The 21800-nt window shown below is 42.2% G+C and overlaps 1 protein-coding gene across 1 annotated transcript in view; it reads right to left on the bottom strand.

The window, feature by feature from the left end:
- KCNC1 (potassium voltage-gated channel subfamily C member 1) overlaps positions 1 to 21800 on the bottom strand; it is a 105920-nt gene that overhangs the window by 17640 nt on the left and 66480 nt on the right. The window contains 3 exon segments of the mRNA XM_035550194.2: positions 8 to 149; positions 151 to 836; positions 839 to 941. Coding sequence (XP_035406087.1) covers positions 8 to 149; positions 151 to 836; positions 839 to 941 — 931 coding nt within the window.

Raw genomic sequence — 21800 nt, 5'->3', positions numbered from 1 at the left:
TTCCTACCTGCTCTGTTAATTTCTAAAATTTCTTCTTGGGCCAGTGGGCAAGTGTCGCTCTGAGTACTGTGGTGTGGAGAGTTTACGACAGATTTACAATAATTGGGGGATCCCAGCTGGGGTGGCCTCGGGATATGCTTCTTTTTTTTTCTTTGGTAGCTTCTGCTTAGCCATAGCTAAGGAGTAATACATTCCGAAATTGTTCACAATGACAGGGACAGGCATGGCAATGGTCAGCACGCCAGCGAGAGCACAGAGGGCCCCCACCAGCATGCCTGACCAAGTCTGAGGATACATGTCTCCGTAGCCCAGGGTCGTCATGGTGACAACAGCCCACCAGAAGCCGATGGGGATATTTTTAAAGTGTGTGTGTTCACTGGCACTAGGGTCATTTGGTTTAGCACCTATTCTCTCGGCATAATAGATCATCGTGGCAAAGATTAAGACGCCCAATGCCAAAAATATGATGAGCAGCAAGAATTCATTTGTGCTGGCACGGAGGGTGTGTCCCAAGACCCGCAACCCAACAAAGTGGCGGGTCAGCTTGAAAATTCGCAGGATTCGCACGAAACGGACTACGCGGAGGAAGCCCAGGACATCCTTAGCAGCTTTGGAAGACAGGCCACTGAGTCCAACCTCTAGATAGAAAGGCAGTATGGCCACAAAGTCAATGATGTTCAAAGAGTTTTTGATAAATTCCACCTTGTTTGGGCAGAAAGTGACTCTCATCAAGAACTCAAATGTAAACCAGACCACACAGACACCTTCGATGTAGGTGAGAAAGGCTTCAGTCTCTGCTTCCCTGTAGTGCCGCACCTGGGTGTCATTCCGATGAATTCAGTTTCTGTCTTGTTCACAATGGGGTTAAATCTCTCGTGGGTCTCGAGGCAGAAGGTGGTGATGGAGACCAGAATGAAGAAGAGGGAGGCAAATGCCACATACTGCAGAAAGAAAGATACAAGAGAAACGTTAAACAGTAGGTAAAGCACAGGGGCTTTGATTCTTACAGAAGGGAGAGACAAGAGCCGCATTAAAACTGAAGATTACGCCAAGCCTTCTTCCTGTGGGCTTAAGATGCCAAGTCTCACCTGCAAAGACAGTCTGACATTCAAGCTTGGAGGGAGACCAGTATGTAAGTACACGCTTATGACCATTCCTATACAGATAGCACTTCAGCATGAGTGTAAATCTAAGCAAGCATTTGAATCTCCAAGCTCTCTTTGGTATTTAAAGTTAAGGACATACTTAAATTCTTCCTGCTTGAACTGGGTCTTCTGGTACTTTCTGGTCTTTAAGATAGAGCACACCTTCTGGGACATTTGTCACACAGGCATCTTTCAACAGCATTGTGTCAGTGGTATGGTGGCTGCCTCCTGCTCCCAGCTTAGTGAGAGCTGTGGCACTTCAGGTGCTGCTAAATATGAGTGGCAGTCTCAGGGGACTCTACAGCAAGGATCAGAGTCCTGGCTGGCGTCATTAGACTGTCTTACCAAACCCCAGGGACAGGTCAAGGATTAGTCACATGTCAAACAGTTTTCCTGTAGTAAATAATATGTTCTCAACTGTCTTCTCCAAATCTTTAATTTTTTAATTATTAATTTTTTTTTTTTAGGGCAGTCAGTCAGCAAAGAGAAGCAAGAAGTTTTGGATATACCTGTCAGCTAATCCAAAAGGAGACAGATCTACTGGGTTTTACCACACGAGGTTTACTTCAAGAGATTTTCATTGCATTGTAAGACTCATATAGAAACTAAATCAATCTTTTTTAAGGCTGTTGGATTGCAATTTGGTTAATCAAGTTACAATGAAGATGGTATCAGCCCCCAATGTCAATGAGTGTCTTAGGAGTATTTGCTTTTTCTGCTTCAGTTCCTTCTTTCCTCAGGCTTTCCTCAGGCTAAAGGAGATCTCTTGGTTATATTCCAAGATAATTGAGGGGAACAGTCAGGCCAAAATTCACAATTCTAATAACCACGGTTTGTCTGCTCAGTCCTCCTTTAATAAATCAAGTTGGTTTTGTACATCTAAGAAACCTGCTTCTGTGTTGGAAAAGTGTGGTAATGGTAATAATACCTCTTCCCATTTATCTCCTTACATGTTATCTTCCTGTTTGTCTCTTGTGTGTCTTTGACAAAAGAAGTTATATATGACATTATTTCATTGTCCTCTTGAGCATGATCAACTATATTAATTAAAATATTTAGGTATTTTCATAGTGTCCCATTATTCACAATGTCCCTTTTTCAACAGTGTAGCCAAAGTAGGAATTACAAAGAACGAGTTTCTTTGGATTGTCTGTTGTCAGTAAATGCAGGGCAGTAATCTGAAACAAATTGCTGCCAAAGGACCAGTTAAAAATAACCTCTGCTTCATGCTACCAAAGCTCTCCTGCAATCAAGGAGTTTCTCCTGTCTGCTTTCCTGGGTAGACATGGTGCAAAACTGCACTTGACCTTCCCTATTAGCAAACAGAGTCCATTGAAAGTATTCGTCACAGTTTAAGGTGAACTGTTAAATAGAGAGAGAAACTGGCAGAGAACACAATAACAGAATAATTTAGGTTGGAAGGACACTCTGGAGGTCATATGATACAACATTTGGTTCAACTTCAAAGTTGGACCAGGTACCGAAGTTGGACCAGTTTCTACCTTAAAGGAGGCTGTAGCGAGGTGGGGGTTGGTCTGTTCTCCCACGTGCCCGGTGACAGGACGAGGGGGAATGGGCTAAAGTTGTGCCAGGGGAGGTTTAGGTTGGATATTAGGAAGAACTTCTTTACTGAAAGGGTTGTTAGGCATTGGAATGGGCTGCCCAGGGAAGTGGTTGAGTCGCCATCCCTGGAGGTCTTTAAAAGACGTTTAGATGTAGAGCTTAGTGATATGGTTTAGTGGAGGACTTGGCAGCGTTAGGTCAGAGGTTGGACTAGGTGATCTTGGAGGTCTCTTCCAACCTAAATGATTCTGTGATTCTGTATGCTCAGGGCCTTCCCTGGTCCACACCTGGATATCTCCAAGGTTGAGGTAGCTTGTGCCAGTATTCGGCCAATAAGAAACAAATGAGCTTGGAAGGATATGAAGCAAACAGACTCCTCTGCATTTCAAATCCAACCTTGCTGCCAAAGAGATATGAAGGTTACCCCTTGTCACATATAAAAAAAACTAGTACCTTCCCTTAAATGCTTAAGGCTATCATAGTATCCTTAGGTGATAGGGTACATTAGACCACCTACCCTTAGGTGGTCTAATGTACATGTTAATATGTGCTGAAATCAGTGCTTAATACAAATTGTCTGGAAGACAAACAGACGAGAGGTTAGGAAAATTGAGAGGCAGGACTACCGGTATCTATTTATCTGATTCTTCTGTAAAGCAGGGAATTTTCTCCACGCACAGTTTCTCCATCTGTAAAATAGGTTAAAAAAAGTCTTGGTGTTTATGTGCTTTGTGATCCCAGATAAATGTGTACAGGTTCTATATGTTTTCATTTTATTGTTACTGACTTTATTAATTATCAACAGTCTCCCTGAAGAATAAGTTGAAGAGTCTTTTAAAGTGATCAAAGTCAGTTTATGTATATTTTTAATGCTCAGAGAATAATTAAGCAGGGGTTAGTAGCCCAATTGTCTGAGTTAAACAAGAAACAAAAAGCATTTTTCAGCAAGAACTCAGGAAAATGTTTCCAGCAGCCTCAGAGCACGTCTGCTCCATTTTGGCCTGGAGTGGATTTTTACTGTAGAGTCATAGATCCCTGAGAATTGAAGCTGTAGAAGGAAATGCTTACATTTCATTAAGCCAGGTAGAACTCGCAGATAAGAAGCAGATAAGGGAATAAAACCATATTGCATTTTAAGGGGTCTGTGAAAAAGGCCCCTGTATGCTGACTGAAAATGCAGTTCTCCTCTTTAGGTGTATGAATACCTCTCCTGAGTGAGATTTTTGGGCTTAGGACACCCTTCAGGCTGATCTTGCCCAGCAGCTATGTTGAGAAATGATATTTTGCTGTATTGAAGGGAAGAAATAACCAATTCTGTCAGGACATTTGAATTCTCTGCAGTGGTATATGCTAACAGTGTTACCAGCAGAGAACATCACACCCATAATCTCTCCTGCGGTTAGCCCCTGCGTACGCACCTTGGCTTCAGAGGGGAATTGAGATTTCTTAGTCATTAATTCAGCAGAACAGAGAAGTATCCGCTGAATGAGTGTGAGGCGTTTGCTTCCTTCTATCTGTATTTAACAACATGCAGAGTTCTTTCACAGGTACAGGTGTTTTCTTAAATGCTTTGGAAGTGCGGGTCTGCTTTCAAGGTTTCACAGAACCGTGGCACAACAATGGTATTGACAAGAAAGATCCCAATCAGAATTTGTTATCACTGTCGAATTACTTTCTAATCATAAAACCTTTTTTATTTTGGGTAAGAAAAAATGGTCTGTAGCCAATACATGTTCTGGTATTGAAAAGACCTTGTTTTTGCTTTAGTAGTAAACTTGCATGCACTGAAAGGAGACAGCAATGGAGAGCAGCCTCTTACTAAAGGTCCTATTACAATTCCCCTGTCCCTTGGCTGATCCAAAGAAGTGCAGAAATGAACAAGAATCAGGCCTGACAGTTCATTCAGTGGCACCCACCTTGGGGGCATTTATCACCTGCAGCTGCTTGGACGCAGACGTTTAGAAGCTTGCTGTAAATGAACGTGTATATCGTAGTATATCATTGGCATAGATTTAAATTGGTGATCCCAAATTTTTATTGCCCTGATTTCTTTTTTCTTCTGAATGTTTTCCTCATTAATTATCTGATATAAGACCTACCAAGCTGTAAACAAAACCAATAGCCATACATTGGTATGGTTTTCTAAGGAGATCAGCATTCATTCATACCAAAGGGCTCAAAAAAGGAACCCTCCCTGGCTCTCTATCAAAAGGCCAATAAAGATCAGCCACCATGCCTGACATTATAGTTAGTCAAGTCCAGAGGTGAGCAAAGCTGGTGAAATCTAGTGAAGACTTTGGGACTTGTATGTGTTCTAATGTCTTTGAAAATACATCTGTCTCTTTATTTCACTAATAATGGCCTAAACCCTAATCAAACCAGTGGATTGCTCTTGTGATATTTAAAGGTTCTTAGTTTTCCTTCTCCATACGTTTTACAACAGAATCTCTCTTCTTCCTAGGACCTGAATGGGGAGAAAAGTGAGGATTTTATCAAGTGATGCCATGTGTTGTTGAGTTACACAACAGCAGTTAAAATTTTCCATAATTAAAGAAAATACCTAGGTAATGTGTTCGAAGTGATCAAAACTCTTTTATTTGCTTTGACACGTGTGAATGATTCTTACTTAGCCTAGAGATGGTGCTGCCACTGCTTCTTTCTGGCTTTAATGCCAACAAAGGAGTACCTCAGATTGTCTAAAATTGCAGAAGCCATAAGAGAAGGCAGAGAGGAGATTTTAAAAAGGATGTTTTAATTAAAATATATTTATGTTAAAATGCCTTCATTTTGGAGAGAGAAAAAATTACACTCCTGCATAATCTAGAATTGTGACAGGTATTTTTTTAACAAGTCCATTTGAAAGCAGCTAAAGTGCATCATGCCCATAAGTGGAGAATTTCACCATCTAATTTTTATTGCCTCTGATTTTATATATATATATATATATATTTACTGTGTGTATATATAAGACGTGCTTCTCCACTACTCTACTCCACTATCTAACCTAGCCATTTTTGTCAGTCCAGTGTGAATATGAAGTGCCAATTAATTCAGAATAGTAGTGTTTCACACCAGCGTCACATAGCTGTAAACGGTACAAGATAACAGAATCAGACCTAGCCTCCCATGAATAATGAGTCAGTAAATTTCAATTCAGCATGGAAAGGAAAGAGAAGTCCAGTACCTTAAAAACATGAATAAACCTTGCAATACACGAGGATTAGGAGACTAGGCTCATTCAGAAAAAGGTCTGAGGATTAGACCAGACAGTATTAAATATATAGGTGTGACTGCCTACTTCTGGGAATTACTTTTTAAAACCATATTTCATCTTGCATTTCTGAGATAGTTCCGATCTCAGAGATAAGAAACCTTTTTATGTTTTGCTGTAAGCAAGGAAGCCCAGTAACCCACTAGAATGCATTGATACAGTGCTTGGAACTGCCAGATTTCAATGCAGATGGGCAGCAAAGGCTGTTGATTTAAGCATCAGGACAGAAATTGGATGACTGACGCTCTCAGCCTCCGTCACTGACCCATTTTTTTGCCTTCAAGCATGTGTACCTGCATCTTTTGTACCATCCTTTGTCTACTCTACATTTTTTTTTTTTTTTTTTACTGAAATACTAAACTCCTTGGGGCTTGGGGCTGTTTGCGAGTTTATGACTGCCCAATGTCCAGCTCAGTATATGTTTGGAGTAGGGACCTGTGAAGGGAGGCCTTGGCTGAGTCTTTGATATGAGAGACACCACTCTTGGACCATAGGCAGGGAAAGTTGTTGGTGGCAGCAGAAGCAGCACAGCTTCTACTAGTCAAGTTTCAGTAAATTCAGAGGTTGTTTTCTAGGAAATAGGGATCTACACAACATACCATTCATAATTCATCACACATTCAGAGTGAGTTGGTAGAAGCTGCATGCCGCAGACGGGTGCTCTTCTCCTTTGATACTGCTCAGAATCATTTAACAATTGTGACTCAGGCTAGAGGGGAGAAAAGGAACAGATCACACTTAGAGGAGATTTTCCAGCCTCTCCCTTTGCAACTGCTAACAGAAGTATTTTTTTTAAAATGATTCTTTAATTCCTGTCTTCTTGCAGGGAAATTCAGGAAATCCTACCCTCCCCTCAACCATGAAAGGCAGAGGAAGATGGCCTTTTGCTTGAATCATCAGAAAATTTTCTGTAGAAGTGGCACCCTGTCTTTCTACTGGTCTGTTTTGGTGAGTTATGGTTTTAATGAAAAAAATACTTAATTTACTAGATCATAACCATCCTATTCCTCTTGAACCAAAAAAGCACAGGAGATAAGAAGTTGTCGTCTTAGTATGAGCAGAACCTCTGAATGTTAAGTTTGCTTCCTTCCCAGTAGGAGAGCCCAGGGCTTGGCAAGACTGAAAGGAGAGATGAAAACATTCTCCTCATACATCTTTGCCCTCCAAAGGAGAAGCGATGGAGCCATTAGTGCTGCAGTGCCTCCAGAAATATAAGTTATGACTCGAGTGAGGTCCAATATTCTTTTTTTCCTTTTTTTCCACCAAAAAGAAGTCCCAGGTGTAGTAATTTTTCAGTAAGTCCATGAACGCTAAATGCTGTCTATCTTGCAGGAACAAGCTAGTCTCAGAAGCATTTCAGATCACTGCTGGTAATCTATGAGTTTGTTCCTACAAAGCGTCGGTATTTCAGATGTATCCAGACCCCTGTGCTTTTTGCTAGTCCTGCATAAAACCACGTGATTTCCATTCATGAGACCAAGGGCTTTCCAGTATTTACAGTTGTTCATTTGTTCAAGGTTTATCTCTGAAACGGCTGTTACACCTGCATGAAGCGGACATTTGCCTGTGACTTGAATCACTGAGCTTTGATTGTTTATTTTATTCTGAAAGCTATATTTTAAGCACTCTAAAACTTAGCCCATGTAACACCAAAATGTTTAATAATTGAAACAAATCTTGTTGCCACAGCTCAGCCAAAGTTTGGGTTAAATGAAAGCTGCTTTAAAATACTCAGCTTTATTACAACTTTATTTGTCAAGACTGATTTTCCAGGCTTTCTTAGAGATATGGACCCTGATTCAAACAAATGACTCATTTCAAATGTGCAAGTAATTCTGCTGATTTTTTGAGAGAAATACTGAATCTGTATCACTGATCAAATGACTAAATGTAGGCACAGTAGCTAGCAACCAGCTAATGCTGTGAAAGTGAGCAAAAGCAAGGACTTTGTCAAAAAACCACCTTCGCAACATTTCATTAAGAATCCTAGTGTAAGATGTTTGGAGATTCTTTGAGTGATGACTATGAAATTGAAAGTATTTGCAAGGGGAAAAATCCGGTTCTGCTTTTGTAGGTGTGAAATCAGTATATGAGGGCACAATCAGATGTAACCTCCCAGCTCTTGTCTGTGAAGGGACAGATGACCATCTTGGCAGTCCGTATTCTTTCAATGAGTTTCTTTTTTCAATAAGATAAGACAATCAACAGAGAAACTCACTTCAGTGAACATACTGGCTCAGTCACAAGATTGTTCAAATTTGTGCTTCTTAGCTGAGACAAATTGAAGAAGTAAGCTTAGAGATAAACAGAGTTTGCTCCAGAATCAGATGAAAAGTCCACTGGCAGCTCATGGATGAGATGGTTATGTAATGCCAAAAAAATATATGACAGCTTGCAAAAAAATCTTGGAATGCTTAGTGGCACGCAGACGTGAAATAGCATGTTAAAAAAAATGTGCAGTCATCTGTGAGGAATATGCTTAAGTTATTCGGTGTTGACGTTGCAATAAATAAATTAGAAGCACCTCTCTCAAATGTTAGTCCTAGCAGGCAGCCATGTGCTTTGACAAGGTAGTTACAGAGAGAAGCAAGACTTCATCAGAACTGGAAGTGTGGTATATACAGTATTTGTCTGTGACCGCATGGCCAGCCAGCTGGTCACCAGGCAAAGATTGGAATGCTTAGGCAAGTTTTCCAGTTTCATCTAGGTTAGATTAAATCTTGCAATTTAATAGGAACACCATGCATGATCAGAGCAGAGATGTGAATTTATTTTGCAAGCTTCTTTGCTAGCTCCCTAGTCTGGATAGTGAGAACTGTATGGAGACAGTATGGTGGGAGTTAGAAATGGTTCATATTGCTCAGCAACAGCTCAGTGGGAAATTCTCATCTTAACATTTATAGATTCCTGATCCAAATGTGCCCCAAGACTTCTGCAGCTAGATATATGGGACACTACAGAAGGAGCTGTAAGTGTTGAAAGGGAGTATTCCATCTCTTCAAGGGACTGTAGTAACATAGGTTTGATAAGGGCCTCCAAACATAATCTAGTCAGCCCCTTAACCCAAAGCACAGTCTTCGATCATTCCCCAAAGTTAACTATATAGGCTGTTTTTAAGGACCTTCAATGGTGAATATTATAGACTTTCTGCAAGAAATTTATCCCAGTGCTTCATCGTACTCTAGCTGTAATTTTTTCTTCCTAATGCCTAACATAAATCATCTGTGCTACATTTTAGGCTTGTTTGCTTTTGCCCTATCCGTCACAGACAGCTATGGATTTGGAAATTTGCAGATGCTTTCCTTCTTTTCTAAGCTAACATCTATTAAAGATCCAAATGTTCTATGGGTCCTAGACTCATGTTCTCATATTCTCATTCTGTTACTGCATAAAATCAATATAATTATTAATCTCATTTTCAGGTGATGCCACACACATTTATGCTGTCAGTTCTGTCAAATGTTCTAGAACTAAATAAACCAAGTAAGTCATGTAATATTTCAAAATTGGAGCATGACAAATGAAACCAGGCAACTTTTTCTACAACTGCTCATTATTACTAGGTTTTTCAGCCCTTTCTCGTAAGGCAGTAGGCAACTTTTTGTGCACTATGCACACTTTCTATTCTCAACTGAAAAGAAGAATTTTTTCGCGATGACTGGTGGCAGCATCATGAGTTATGATTTTCTGGATCTCGCCTCACCACCTTTGTTCTGTATGCTATTTTCTCTCCTGAGATATGACACTTCCTCCCTCTCTGACTCGCTGCCAGTCCTTCGTTGTGGGAAAAAACATTTCTTATGCAATGCCTTGACAAGAGAGGGGAATTCCTGACAAGAGCTAGGCGAATCCAACTGGGAAAACCCAAAGACTTGCAAAATATGCTTAGTCCTGAGGCTTCCTATTTTTTAGATGTAATTTTTATTTTTCTCCTTCAAAAATGAATAAGAGTCACACGTGCTTGTGGTTATGATCAAGTGCAGCCAGATGAAACTAGGTATGTATCTCAGCCCAAGCCTCACCTTTTGAATTTAGAAATGTGAAAATAGAAAGAGGATAGGTTGACAAGTTTTAATCTCTCAAAGGCATGTATGTGTGTGCACACTCTTGAAGTTGTTAACTTAGGGATTCCTTACAGTGATTTTAGCTGTAGGCTACGTGAGTTCTGGGACTCTCTGTGGAGCAGCAACTCCTATTTCTCCTTTTTTGCTACAGCTTCTGCACAGTCACTTGCTCAAGAGTGGCTAAATTCACATGCTCATACTTATAAGAAGTATAGCCTCTCTCAAGCCTACACCTCATTAGAATCATCACAGAAGCTCTTCAAAGAGTAGGGGACGTATTTCTGTATCCTTTCAGGGCCCACCCCAAGTGAGCCACCAACCTCAGCTATGCACCAGCACCGGAGAAATGAAATTGTTACAAGCATGGAGCAGGCAGAGTGCCTGTTGGCCTCCAGCTCCATTAGAAAGAACACACCTTTTCTTATATTTTGCAGGAAAAACTCCAGTGTGTGGAAGCATTGAGTGCAAAACTCCACAAGGAAACACTTGAAATACTCAGTGAGGCTTTGTCCTGAATACAGACCTTCCTAACCTAATAAAAGAGGAAGACTTTTCTCCCTGTGGTTTTTAAACCAAGATATTTGTGGTGCATGCCAGATCATGTTTGTATTCAGACAATGATGCTGCTTCTTTGAGACAAACTAGAATAAGCAGTTGTCAAATCTTTAACAGTTTAAAATGTGGGTAGGCTGGCTACATAACCACCCTTGGACAGGGTGTGAAATCTACCTGCTTGTCTTCCACGAGAAGTCACCAACAGCTGGTAGGGGCAGTCAATAGGATGCTGGCAGCTCCTACGTAAGACTAAGGGGAAGACCCAGAAGACATCAGCCCACAGAGGTGAGCCATTTGGGCGTGCAGTGCCTGCAAAGGGTCCCAACTCCAATTTCTCTCCCAAAGCAATCCTGTAGCAAAAGTAATTGTGATAAAATTCCTGTTTGGAGACAGAGACTAACCTTTTTCATATTTGACTGTGGATTTTTGAAATCACGTTTTCCGACTGCTCCATGAGAGATGTTCCAGAGTTTTAAATTCATGGAGTGGCCGAGTGCCATCTGAGAGTTGAGCTGAGCACCTCAGAAGTGAGGCACTCAAAATAACTCATCATTCTGAAAAACTGAAAGCACTGAGATCTCTTTGGGTGCCACTTAATGTTGAGCTTGGGATTTCCTGTTTTCACTGCAGTTTATATGGAAAGATGTCACAGATAACAGTCCCTGAAAAGCCAGGCTTCTTAGCAACATGGCTGAAAATTAGGTGTCAGGACGCAAGCATTTCAATGACTGTTTCATGTTGGATATTTTGGCAATCCCCATAAATATGGGATTCTTCCCTAGTGCTAGTCCCACAAGCAGCTGAAAAGTTTTGCAATTCATGTGCTGGGTCAGAGTGGCTATATATTTCCACTTAATAAAATCCTAAGTATATGTGAAGATGTTTCTCTCTGATAGTGGAATAGAAAGAATCAAGCTTTTGTATATACGTATATAGAAGAGATGGTGCCTGGATGTGCAGGGATGGGGGTCAGGAAAGCCAAGGCACAGAGGGAACTGAGTTTGGCAAGGGATGCAAAAAATACCAAGCTAAAATACACAAAGAAATATGTTATATATAAATTTGTGTTTATATATTAGGTATCTAATGCCTGCCTCGAGGACTGTGGTGATGCCTGGCTGTAGCATGCAGAACTGGCAGACGGTCTGTTCTCCCTCTTTGTGCACAGCCCTGCCAGGACAGCAGCAATTACTAGGAGAACCAGTGGATTAAGGAGAATCCTCTGAAGGGGAGGAATGTGCAACCCAGTGGAAGACAGGCCTTACAGAAATGGCCCTGGTATGACATTGCTGCATCCTCAAATTCCTCCTGTGACTCTTCACAGCACTGTGTTTCCAGGGCTTTTCCTCTTCTAAGCAAGGAGAGGAAGGGCTCATTCTAGCCCTTCACTTCTGTTCTGTGCTGCATTTCCTTCTGCCTGACACAGCCCCTCTCTACCCTTCCAGGTCTGCCAGGGCTGCTCCTCCCAGATAGAGGCATCTTGCTGGGGACATTGCTCTCTGGAAGGAGGCTTTACCATGAGGACGGACTTGTGGCCAGCCAGGGGGATCACCTGCCTCACTCCCGGTGCTCGCAATGCAGCATGGGCTTCCAGGTATTTGCACAGTACAGCGACATGGGGACCATGGATGGGAGATGGCATGTACTGCCTGAATATAGGTTGATCTGTGCAGTGTAGCTGCATGAGACACTCTGATTCCTAGTCCAAACACTGACCAGAAGCCTTCTACAGCACAAACTTTTGCCTCAGCTTTTACTAGTGGTAATTTGCCTTTATGGTGTTCTGCTTCACTTGTTCCCGAGTACAAGATAGACTTGCTATAGCCTCCTACCTACAGAACCCTTTTCTGCTGTGTTTTTATATTTATCAGTCCAGGGAATGAAGGGGTTATGGTGATGTTATCTGGCATTTTATCACCCCCTCTTTTGTCAGTATCTGTTTTACCATCTCTCTGAAGAGAAGAGTTTTCACGCCTATGTTTCTGTGGCTTGACTCTTACATGTGCCAGAAGTAAACATATGGAGCCAGGAAGGTAGCCATTTTATGCCAGTTTGCTCCTTTGGCATTTTCTCTCCTGTTCAGGTGGTCAAGCACTTCAATTCCCAGGTAGATTTCCCTTTTCTCATAGGAAATGTCTCACTTTCTTTGTGGCGAGATTTTGTAAACAAGTGCATATATGATATGTAGAGAGAGGTGTTTCTTTTTTTCCCCTTTCCTGCTCTTTGTTCTAAGTATCCTAGGGTGTCTTCTCAAACTCTCTGAAAACTGTTTAGATCTATGCCTTAAGACCTTTGCTCCCAAAATGTCCTTTTGCTATAGAGTTTGACAGCACTAGTTAGGGTTCCTATTTTTTTAAGATTTTCTAGTAACTCTTGTCAACTTAGGCAACATTTCACATTTCAAAGATGCCTTCCAGAATTTGCATTTTTCTCCATAAAAGGAACCATTTTGGGCTCAGCACAGAAGCTCTATTTGGTTCTTGATTTTGCCCATGAAGGTACTGCAACCTCTGTATGGCAAATCAGCTCTGAGATGTTCACTCATTAAAGACATACTGTGACCGTAAAGAACCTCAGGAAGAGCCCAGCCACAACCCAAACTCAAGAGGGCACCTGCTGTCCCAGGAGTCCTTATCACAGTATTCAGTACAGGGCAGTTAGTGCACATGCCCACTCTCCTTGCTGACAGCACTATCCTGATTTAAAGGAGAGGATATTATATCATCCTTTCTTTCCCTGGTAAAATATTTTCTCCTCCTGTGTATATTCACTGTACCTAATCTAACTACACCACTGCGTACCAACAGACATGCAAAAACTCTGCACTTACATGTGAGATGACAAAGAAAAAAGTCCTCATCGTTATGTTATTAAAGCTTAACTTATGAGAAGCACGTATAACACCCATGATACTAACCTGGCTATCAGTTATGCACAGCAATTCTCCCTCCCCCAAGCCAGAGTCATTGTTAGCAGCTGTGAAACTTTTGCAGAGAGAGTGCTCCAGGGGCAGTGCTGTGGGGTTAATTGCACAGCATGGTTGGCCAGCTCTCAGCAGTTCAGAAGGGTTCCCAACAGCCTTTTGCAGGTAACTACTGGAAGAGCCACTGTCTTCTCTGGTGCTGGGGAGCTGAACTCAGGACCGCTCTCTGTTAACTCCTGTAGTTGGGACCTTTTTTTTTTGGGGGGGAAAGACTGTAAAAGATTGTGTGGTGCTGAAAGAACAAGGCCTTGAAATGCTTACTGTGAGGTACGTTGCATAAGCAACAAGGAAAACAATTCTACTTAAAACAATGTCTCAAGCTTTCAAGGTTAACTCAAGCTGCTGAAGAAAAGATTAGAAAAGAAACACAAGGTAAGTCATAGCCTGAACCCAGAGGAAAATGGCTTTCTACATATGATGAAAGGAATTTAGAGTATTTTGAGAAGTTTGCCAGCAGTGTTATGCAACTGTTTAACTTGTGTCCTGTAGTATGCTCAGCATCTTGTGGGATAATAGCAGACTCTCATCTTTTACTGCTTGCTGCATTATGGCTGTATCAGCCATGGTGTATTTGCATATCTTTAGTTTATTCAAGTGCACATGCAGGTATGATGTGAACCATGGCTGAAGAGCTAACTTTGTTTCTGAATGCTATCCTCCACCATAAAGGAAATATCCTTTATTTGGAATAGCTTTGTTGAATATTATGCATCTACCTGCACTACAAAGAACCTGAAATATTGCATAATGCTAACACTTAACAGTGTGCAACATTTTATGCCTTCAAAGTGCTGTTGAAATGTTAATTTAAAAATCAATCTGCAACTGTTTTGTAAGGCAAAAGAAGCAGATGCTATTTCTGTTCCATAGGTGAGGTGATGGTGAGGCTCAGAGGTTACAGTGGGTTTTTCTCAGGTATGTTGTTTTAATTTTGACTGCACAGCTACCAGTATTGAAGTCTCTGGCTGAGGCAAAATGAAGGGATATCTTGAAATCCAGAATTCCAAAGGGACGGATAGGGTTGTCAGATTGAGTGCTGAGATGTTAGGATACTGTGGGGATATAGCCCCCTTGAACTTGTGTGTGCAGAGACAATGCCATTCAGTCATGAAATTCCACCTCTGTCTTTCAGCCACGCTCTTCTTTTTAACCTTGCAGACCAAGCGAGTCCCAACATGTAGCAAATGGCAGGGGGGAGGATGAGGTGAAAAGGATGGGTGGACTGTAGCTGTAGATTTTTCTGTTTATCTGAATTATGGTCTTGTTCATCTAACATAGCTACATGAGTTCCTCTGGAAAGGGCTGCTCTGCGTGGGAGAAGGGTGAGAATTTTTCCATCAAAAGTGAATAAACTATACTTGGTAGTGACTTTAATCTTTTGTCCTGAGAAATCTTTTTGTCTGAAGTCCTCAACGTGGAGATCTCTTATCAGCTGTTTTAACAGGATCAGAGTGCCAGCCTATGAAAATCTGGCCTTAAGGAGATTTCCATTTGGAGACATTAACTGCGAATTACCAGAAATCACTAAGCACTTTTGGAAGTCTTCCCTAGCACGTATTGCCACACAACAGGCACAAAACTGCATAAAAATAAAGGGAGAAAGGGTGAAATTAACTGATGGTGGAAGTGCACTGATTCCAACAATATCATTTCTCTCTGGGAGCTTCTGGGTGAGGTGTACTTTCTCTCCTGAGCATGAGATAGACTGCTGTCCTGGGTCATTTCTTTGCTTAAAGAAGAGCTTGAGCAAATGGTTGCCTACAAAAATCTATTTAGAAAAAGGCCTTTAAAAATAGAGCGGTCTGTAATGCTGACTTGTTTGTAAAAAGCAATTCCTAGACGTGTGGGTAGTGAGTCGGGTGAATGCCATCAGCTACAGCAAACAGAGAGGTGGGGGAGGCTGAGTGGGGATGAAGTTAAAAAAAAAAAACAAGGAAAAGCACAAGGACTTGCACTCAAGCTAAATGTTCCTTTAGCCAGCATGGATGGGAAGGGGCATTCGCTGCATGAGGTTTGTTTTCACCCACTTCATTTCTAATTCGTGAGTGACTTGCACAAGCTGTGTGGTGCTGCAGGGTGGCGCAGGGCATGAACTGTGTGCAAGGGCACAGCACAGGAGGAGCTGATGCCCTGACAGGAAAAGTTAACGCTGATTTTGAAACACAGAGCTAGTTGGGTACTTGCAAGGTGCCAAACACGAAGGTTGTGTTTTTTGTTTTCATTATTATTCATTGCTCAGTCAGAAGTATTTTTACATTTAACTTGGAATACAACCCCAATGAGGAGAGAGGCAGCTTCCCACTGTAACCTCTCCCTCAAATGCCCTGTGCTTCAGAGCAAGGTTCCCACAGTTCCCGACAGGTGGAGAAGCCCCTCTCCCTTCTTCATGCTCTAGGTGGAAGCAGCTTTCCTGAACGCATCACTTGCAGTTCAGCTACGTACGTGCCCCTCTGACAGGGGTTGGGGACGTGAAGGCACCCCCGAGTGCCACCTCCTTTGTCAGGGCAACGAGCACTCCACATTTCTGACTCTTTCCCGTGTTTCCTCTCCGTGGCAGGGATGTTCCTTCACGTGAAGGGGAGAGCGTGGTGTCAGCCACACCACCACCGCTCTGCTGGTGGTGCGGAGGCAGAGCGAGGTAAGGATCTGCAGCAGAGCCACCTGCCGCCCCTTCCCGTGGCTGAGCCCACTTGCATTTCGCAGACTTTTTGTCTCAGTGCGAGTGGTGACATAGTACGAGGATTCTTTCCCTGTTCAAAATAGTCACAGAAGCTGGTGAGGAATCGCCAGGTGTGCGTTCAAGGCCTGGTAGGCATGGGAACCGCGGGCCTTCGGTAACCACAGTAACAGTGGGGCTGCCTCGCTGGCAAGCCAGACAAGCCGCCTCGCCATCCGCTGCCTCGGAGGTGCTCTGTACATTGGTGAGCTATTTTAGGCACTTAATTCCACAAACCAGAATGCCTATTGGAATGACCCGTGCACCATACTATTTATGAATTATTCACTCCATTCTTTTCTTCACCAACTGGATTTCTTTTCCCCTATCAATGCATGTAGGCTCTTTCCACTCTTAGTTTTTCTCATTTGTTGTTTAGAAGATGGGTCTCTTATCCAAAACATAATTTCTATTATTGCTGGTTTTAAGTATTCTCTGTTGGAGAAACCTTGTCCCCTTCCCAACACACCCCCACTCTAGTCCTGTAGTCCCTAAATGGAGCCTTGCATACTTCTGGCCTAAAACCACAGAATGAGTTCTGCTAAAAATTTGCTAATGAAGGAAATCAATACAATTTGGGATGAGTTCTACCTCAAACAATCAATACAGGCCCAGTGATGTACAACAAGCAGGCAGGTAAGTTGCTCTAAATAAATTTAAAATTGATTTTATTTTTAAAACCAAATTAGGACATTTATATTCTTACCAAATAAAATCAGCTACAATTTATGCAAACAAGCATATTCCTAGGTTTGTCTTTTCTAATACTAGTAGTAGATCTCTAACTATTTATAGCTCAGTAACTTGTATTCCTGGGATAATACGCGTGATTTGCTCACCAAAAAGCACGGTTTGCCTACTGGTAAAACAGGTCATGTTTATTTAGGACTTCCCCTTGTTGAGATTAATAATCTGCAGTAACATCTGGTAGCTCCGGTAGTTCACGGACACTTGGGGGCTGCGTAATTCAGTGTAGGCTGTGGGACAGGCTCACACACCTGTGTCCTGCTGTGGGGGCACAGTGGAAACCGAGAGCTGCCTTCTGACCATGCCTCAAGTGGCATCACCAACCGGGGTGGGTGTGCTGGGGCTGAGTGCCTTTGCTTTCCTCTCCTTGCTTTGCAGACTGTGCCGCTGGTTGGGTGCACAAAGAAAAAGACACCCTTGTAAGAGAATATGCTATAAATGCTTTTTGTCCAAGAGGAGCACAGTGCTGAGACTCTGAGCTGCTTGACTCTTGCAGGAGGACATGCTGGGATGTGCGCTCCATGGTCATCAGAGCTGCATGTGCTTAGAGACAGCTTGGATCTGGAAGAAGCGTAGGCTTGACATTGTGCCCAACACTGCATGCAGGTCCTAATCTGCTAACTCGGAGGTATTTTACCTGCACAGGTGACTCATTCAGGGACATGCAGCAGGCAAATCAAAATCTACCTCCTCAGGAATAAGCAGTGCTGCATTCATTTTTTTATGCATGTGTGTGTTTATAGCCGTGTTGTTTTATTAGTTCTGCAAAAGTTTGCAGTCTGAAATCAACTAAGATTCTGAGTTTCTGAGTTGTAGCAAGTTCGCTCAGATGTTTACTTTGAGCAGTGGTGTCAGCAGTGCTGCAAGAGATCATGTGAAGGACCAGCAAGGAACTAATATAAATATCTGGTGTAGAGAAGTCTTGAAAGCAGGTGGAGAAAGTTTGAAAACAGAAATTAACATGGCTTGTTTTTTGCCTTATTCTTAATCCTCAGCAGCTTCTCAGCTCCATCATATACAGTTCTTTCAGGTGTGGGGGATTGGCAAGGCTAAAAAGCTGCCTTTAAAAATCCATAGATATTTACACAGATGTCATGGGATTTAATGCAGCCACTGGATTATGAAGGTGCTTGGTTTATTTTCCCTGTGCAACATATGCTCGCTTATGAGCGTGATGTTATGGTGCTCTTGGTGTTCTTGTGTAATGACCATTAGCATGAGTCATTCTCCTTGCTACTTGCTCAGAAAATGCAGTTCATTCTTTTCTTCACATGCATACACAGTTCTTGATAGTATTAAGGAAGAGCAAATGAGTTAATAGGTGTAGCTTTAACCCTGAGCCTCTGGCATATCGGATGAGGCATCATTCTTACCAATCTTGGAAGCTAGAAATGATAAAAGGTATATTTTGTACTTCTTCCTGCTGCTGGAAGGCCTTTCCAGGGTTATTCAGGGGATTATATGGGATGAACATCTCTTCCTTTGAGGCAGCATTCCAGAGTGGAATACTTTGTAGCCTCACTATCTTCTTTCAACCCATTTTTCCTATTTACGTGCTGCTTTGTTTTGCTGTGCTTTTCCCTCCTTTGTCAAAGTGCCCTTCAGGTTGTTGCAGGCTGCTTTGTTATCCCTTAAGGCTGTTGCTCAGCAAAGATGGATCAAGTGAGCTGGTTCAGTCTGTCTCCTTACTCCGTTATTCCAGCCTGCAGAGGTATCTTTTGGTTTTGGTCATGATTGCCTTAGAAAGGGGAATGCTGGAATCTCTTCAAAGCTCAGTTTAGATTGGAGTATTTTTAATTTGAACATTAACTCTTTCCATGATTTTTTTTAATAAAGTTAACATATTATTGTTGGTATTGATGGGGATAATCTGGTATCGTGCACAGGCACGTTCAAGTTGATAGTATGTTACAAGGATTTTACTTTTGAGTACCATGGTTAAAAAATCTAATTAGTCTGCCGGTTTGTCTGCCTCTCAAACCTACTCAACAAGCAGCTCAAGTACAAGATGTTCTTGTCTGCTGCAACTGACAGATATGCTGCACTTCCCCAGCCCTCCCCATTGCCTGCCAGACAGGGATCTGTATCAAGATAGTTGAGCTGCGTGAACATAAAGAGTATCTAGGCTGACTCAGTGCCTCATGGATGCAAGAAGTATCACGCAATGTATTTGTTACTGCATCATGCTCTTATAAGTGGACTCGAATTTCTGACTTGCTCTCTGGGGTTGAATATTTTCAACACCGACTAGAGGGCTTTTCTTCCCAGCTCTCAGTAATTTTAAATGGAAGCCACATGGCTGAACTGCCCTCTCCAGGCCCTGAAAATGCCAGCTGGCATTGTTACTTGGAAGAGGTTTGGGAAGTGGCCTGGTTCCATTGATCCTCCATGGGATCCCATTGATCCCAATGAGGGCCGGGGACCCTCTAAGTGAGATGATCAGTAAAGGTTGGGCTAAAATAGAAGAGAAATGGGTCAAAGCTGGGGAAGCAGAGAGTTGTTGCTTTGTTTGTAACACCTGTCTTGTTTTCCAGAAAGGCTCGTGTAGCCTAAGGTGGTATTATCAGCACTTAGGAAAAAGAGGGGGTTAACAGTTGATCTCCTGCTGGAAGGCAATGCTGGAGTTTCCCTCCACTCCTGATACAGTAAATTTCATAACCATTTTTTTTTCTAACTTATAAATGGCTGTTGGGTGGACTCTTCAGACTGTAGTCTTATATGCAGACTTCCAGATCAAGCTCCCGTTTCATCATAATTTGATCACATTTGGCAAAAGTGCTAGGGTAGAAAACGTGGAGAACCACAGCCTCTTAAGAATGGTTAAGGATGGTGGGAGCAGGAGCTGGAAAACAGCCTTCCTTGTTTTGCTGTGCACAGGCAAGCACAGTCTCCAGCACAGGCAGACTGCTTGGCTTTGCCATGGCTGCCTTATTCTGACCTTCCAAACCCTTCCTCTATTTGATTTTTATGTGCAGTCAGCTTTTGTGTTCTGGGATCCCTGTCTCATCTGTGCATGAGTGTGTGAAAGGGGAGAGGTATTTGTTCTGAGGTCCTTCTGCTATTTCAAAAATAGGAATAGGCTGGAGCCTTCTGAAAAGGCAGTAAGTTCTTATAATGCCAGGTGTATTTATTGCTGTGCTTTAAAAAAAAAAAAAAAGAAAGAAAGACTATCGATGCAAAACAACTAGTCTGTGTCTTGGAAGGCAGAATCTTTTTGTTCTCTCCCACTCTGAAAGATTACTATTGTGAGGAAGGAAAGAAATACAAAATGGGGAGAAGGTGGTGTGTCTAAATGGTTCATAGTGGGTAGCTTTAAAACAAGGCATCTCTTTCGTTCTTGCAAATGGATTGACAGAAGCTGTTGTTAGATTATCTGTCAGCCTTTTTTCCTATGTGCACTGCAGCACAAATACTAAATTCTCTAAATTGCCCTCAACAGGAGCTTCACCAGTACTGCAGTGACTGTATCTCATGTGGGAATACCTGCTGTAGCTTTCAGCTGCCTGGTTTGGCTAGGCTAGCAGCACAGCCCAAGCCTGCCAGCTGCTTGCCTGGAGGTTTTAATGCGTCCTGTGGCCAAAGTTTAAGGGCTGATTTTACTCATAAGAGCATGTTCTTTGAGGGTGGGAGGTATTTCTATAGGTTGAGTGCAAGACTGCACTTTCACTCTCTTGTTTCTTGCTGCCAATTTCCCTTTCTCTTCATTCTAGGATTTCACCCTGTATAGCTGAGGTGAGGGGCAGTATTCATGGAAGTGGGAAGGAGCTAGTGACGACAACAAGGAAACATGACATAGCACTAACTAGCTTTCTGCTGCTTGGCAGCAAATAAATACAACCTGGGAACAGCAGGAGGAATACTGAAAGGAAGAGCAGGTAGCTGAACTGAGTTAGGATTTAACATGATAGTTCTTTTATCTATCCTCTGCTCCTCGCTAATTTTTATACTCATAAATTGAAGAGTGATGAACTGAACAAAAATCCCTAGATCTCAGAGAGATTATTCCCTATGCTGGCATGTTAGGTTTGACACCATGTAACTTCCAAGTTGTATATGCTTGGTAGTATACTGACTCTTGTGCATTGAGCAAGGACTGGTGGGACCACAGGAAAAGGTGTGATGGGAAGTGGGCTTTATTTCTAGGGCCATGGAGGTACAGATTACTTAATTAGTGTAAAAGGGTTTTTCTTTATCTACCCAACTTTATTTGTTTGCTTGTTTTATTTTCACTTTTTCAGGAATGCTGATTAGGTAAATCTGTATTCTTATGCACCTTGCTCAGAAAGAGCTCTTTTCAAAGCTTTCAGCTGAGTCTAAAGGAAGAAAAACTTCTATTTTTTCCTAAATCAGTCAAGTCAGGCTTGAAATGACCAGGTGCTCTGTTGCACTGGGAGAACATAAAAAAGGAATAAAATTACTATGGATATAACTTGCTTGGAAAGAGAGATTGTCAGAGTAGAAAGCAAGTTATAATAAAATCTTCACTATGATCATTTCAGAATCAGCATTTCACATAATCACATAGAACATGCCACTGAAATTCCAGAGACTGCCTGCAAGCCATGCCTGTGCCTGATGGCACCTGCATCACTCGTTGGAGCACCCCAAACTGTTCCTCTGCCTACCTCCCCACTATGTCCCAGGTGCAGCCAGCTCTCCCTTCACACCCCTCACCCTCAGTTGCTCCAGCTGTTCCTTGCACCATGGAATTAGGTTAGTCAGTTTTATGCCTTTACTATTTGCAAGTGACACTTCA

This window comes from Cygnus atratus, chromosome 5, assembly GCF_013377495.2.
Source record: "Cygnus atratus isolate AKBS03 ecotype Queensland, Australia chromosome 5, CAtr_DNAZoo_HiC_assembly, whole genome shotgun sequence".
Taxonomy (NCBI): Eukaryota; Metazoa; Chordata; class Aves; order Anseriformes; family Anatidae; genus Cygnus; species Cygnus atratus.
Note: the sequence above shows the minus strand (reverse complement) of the source record. Positions and strands in the feature narration are given on the sequence as shown.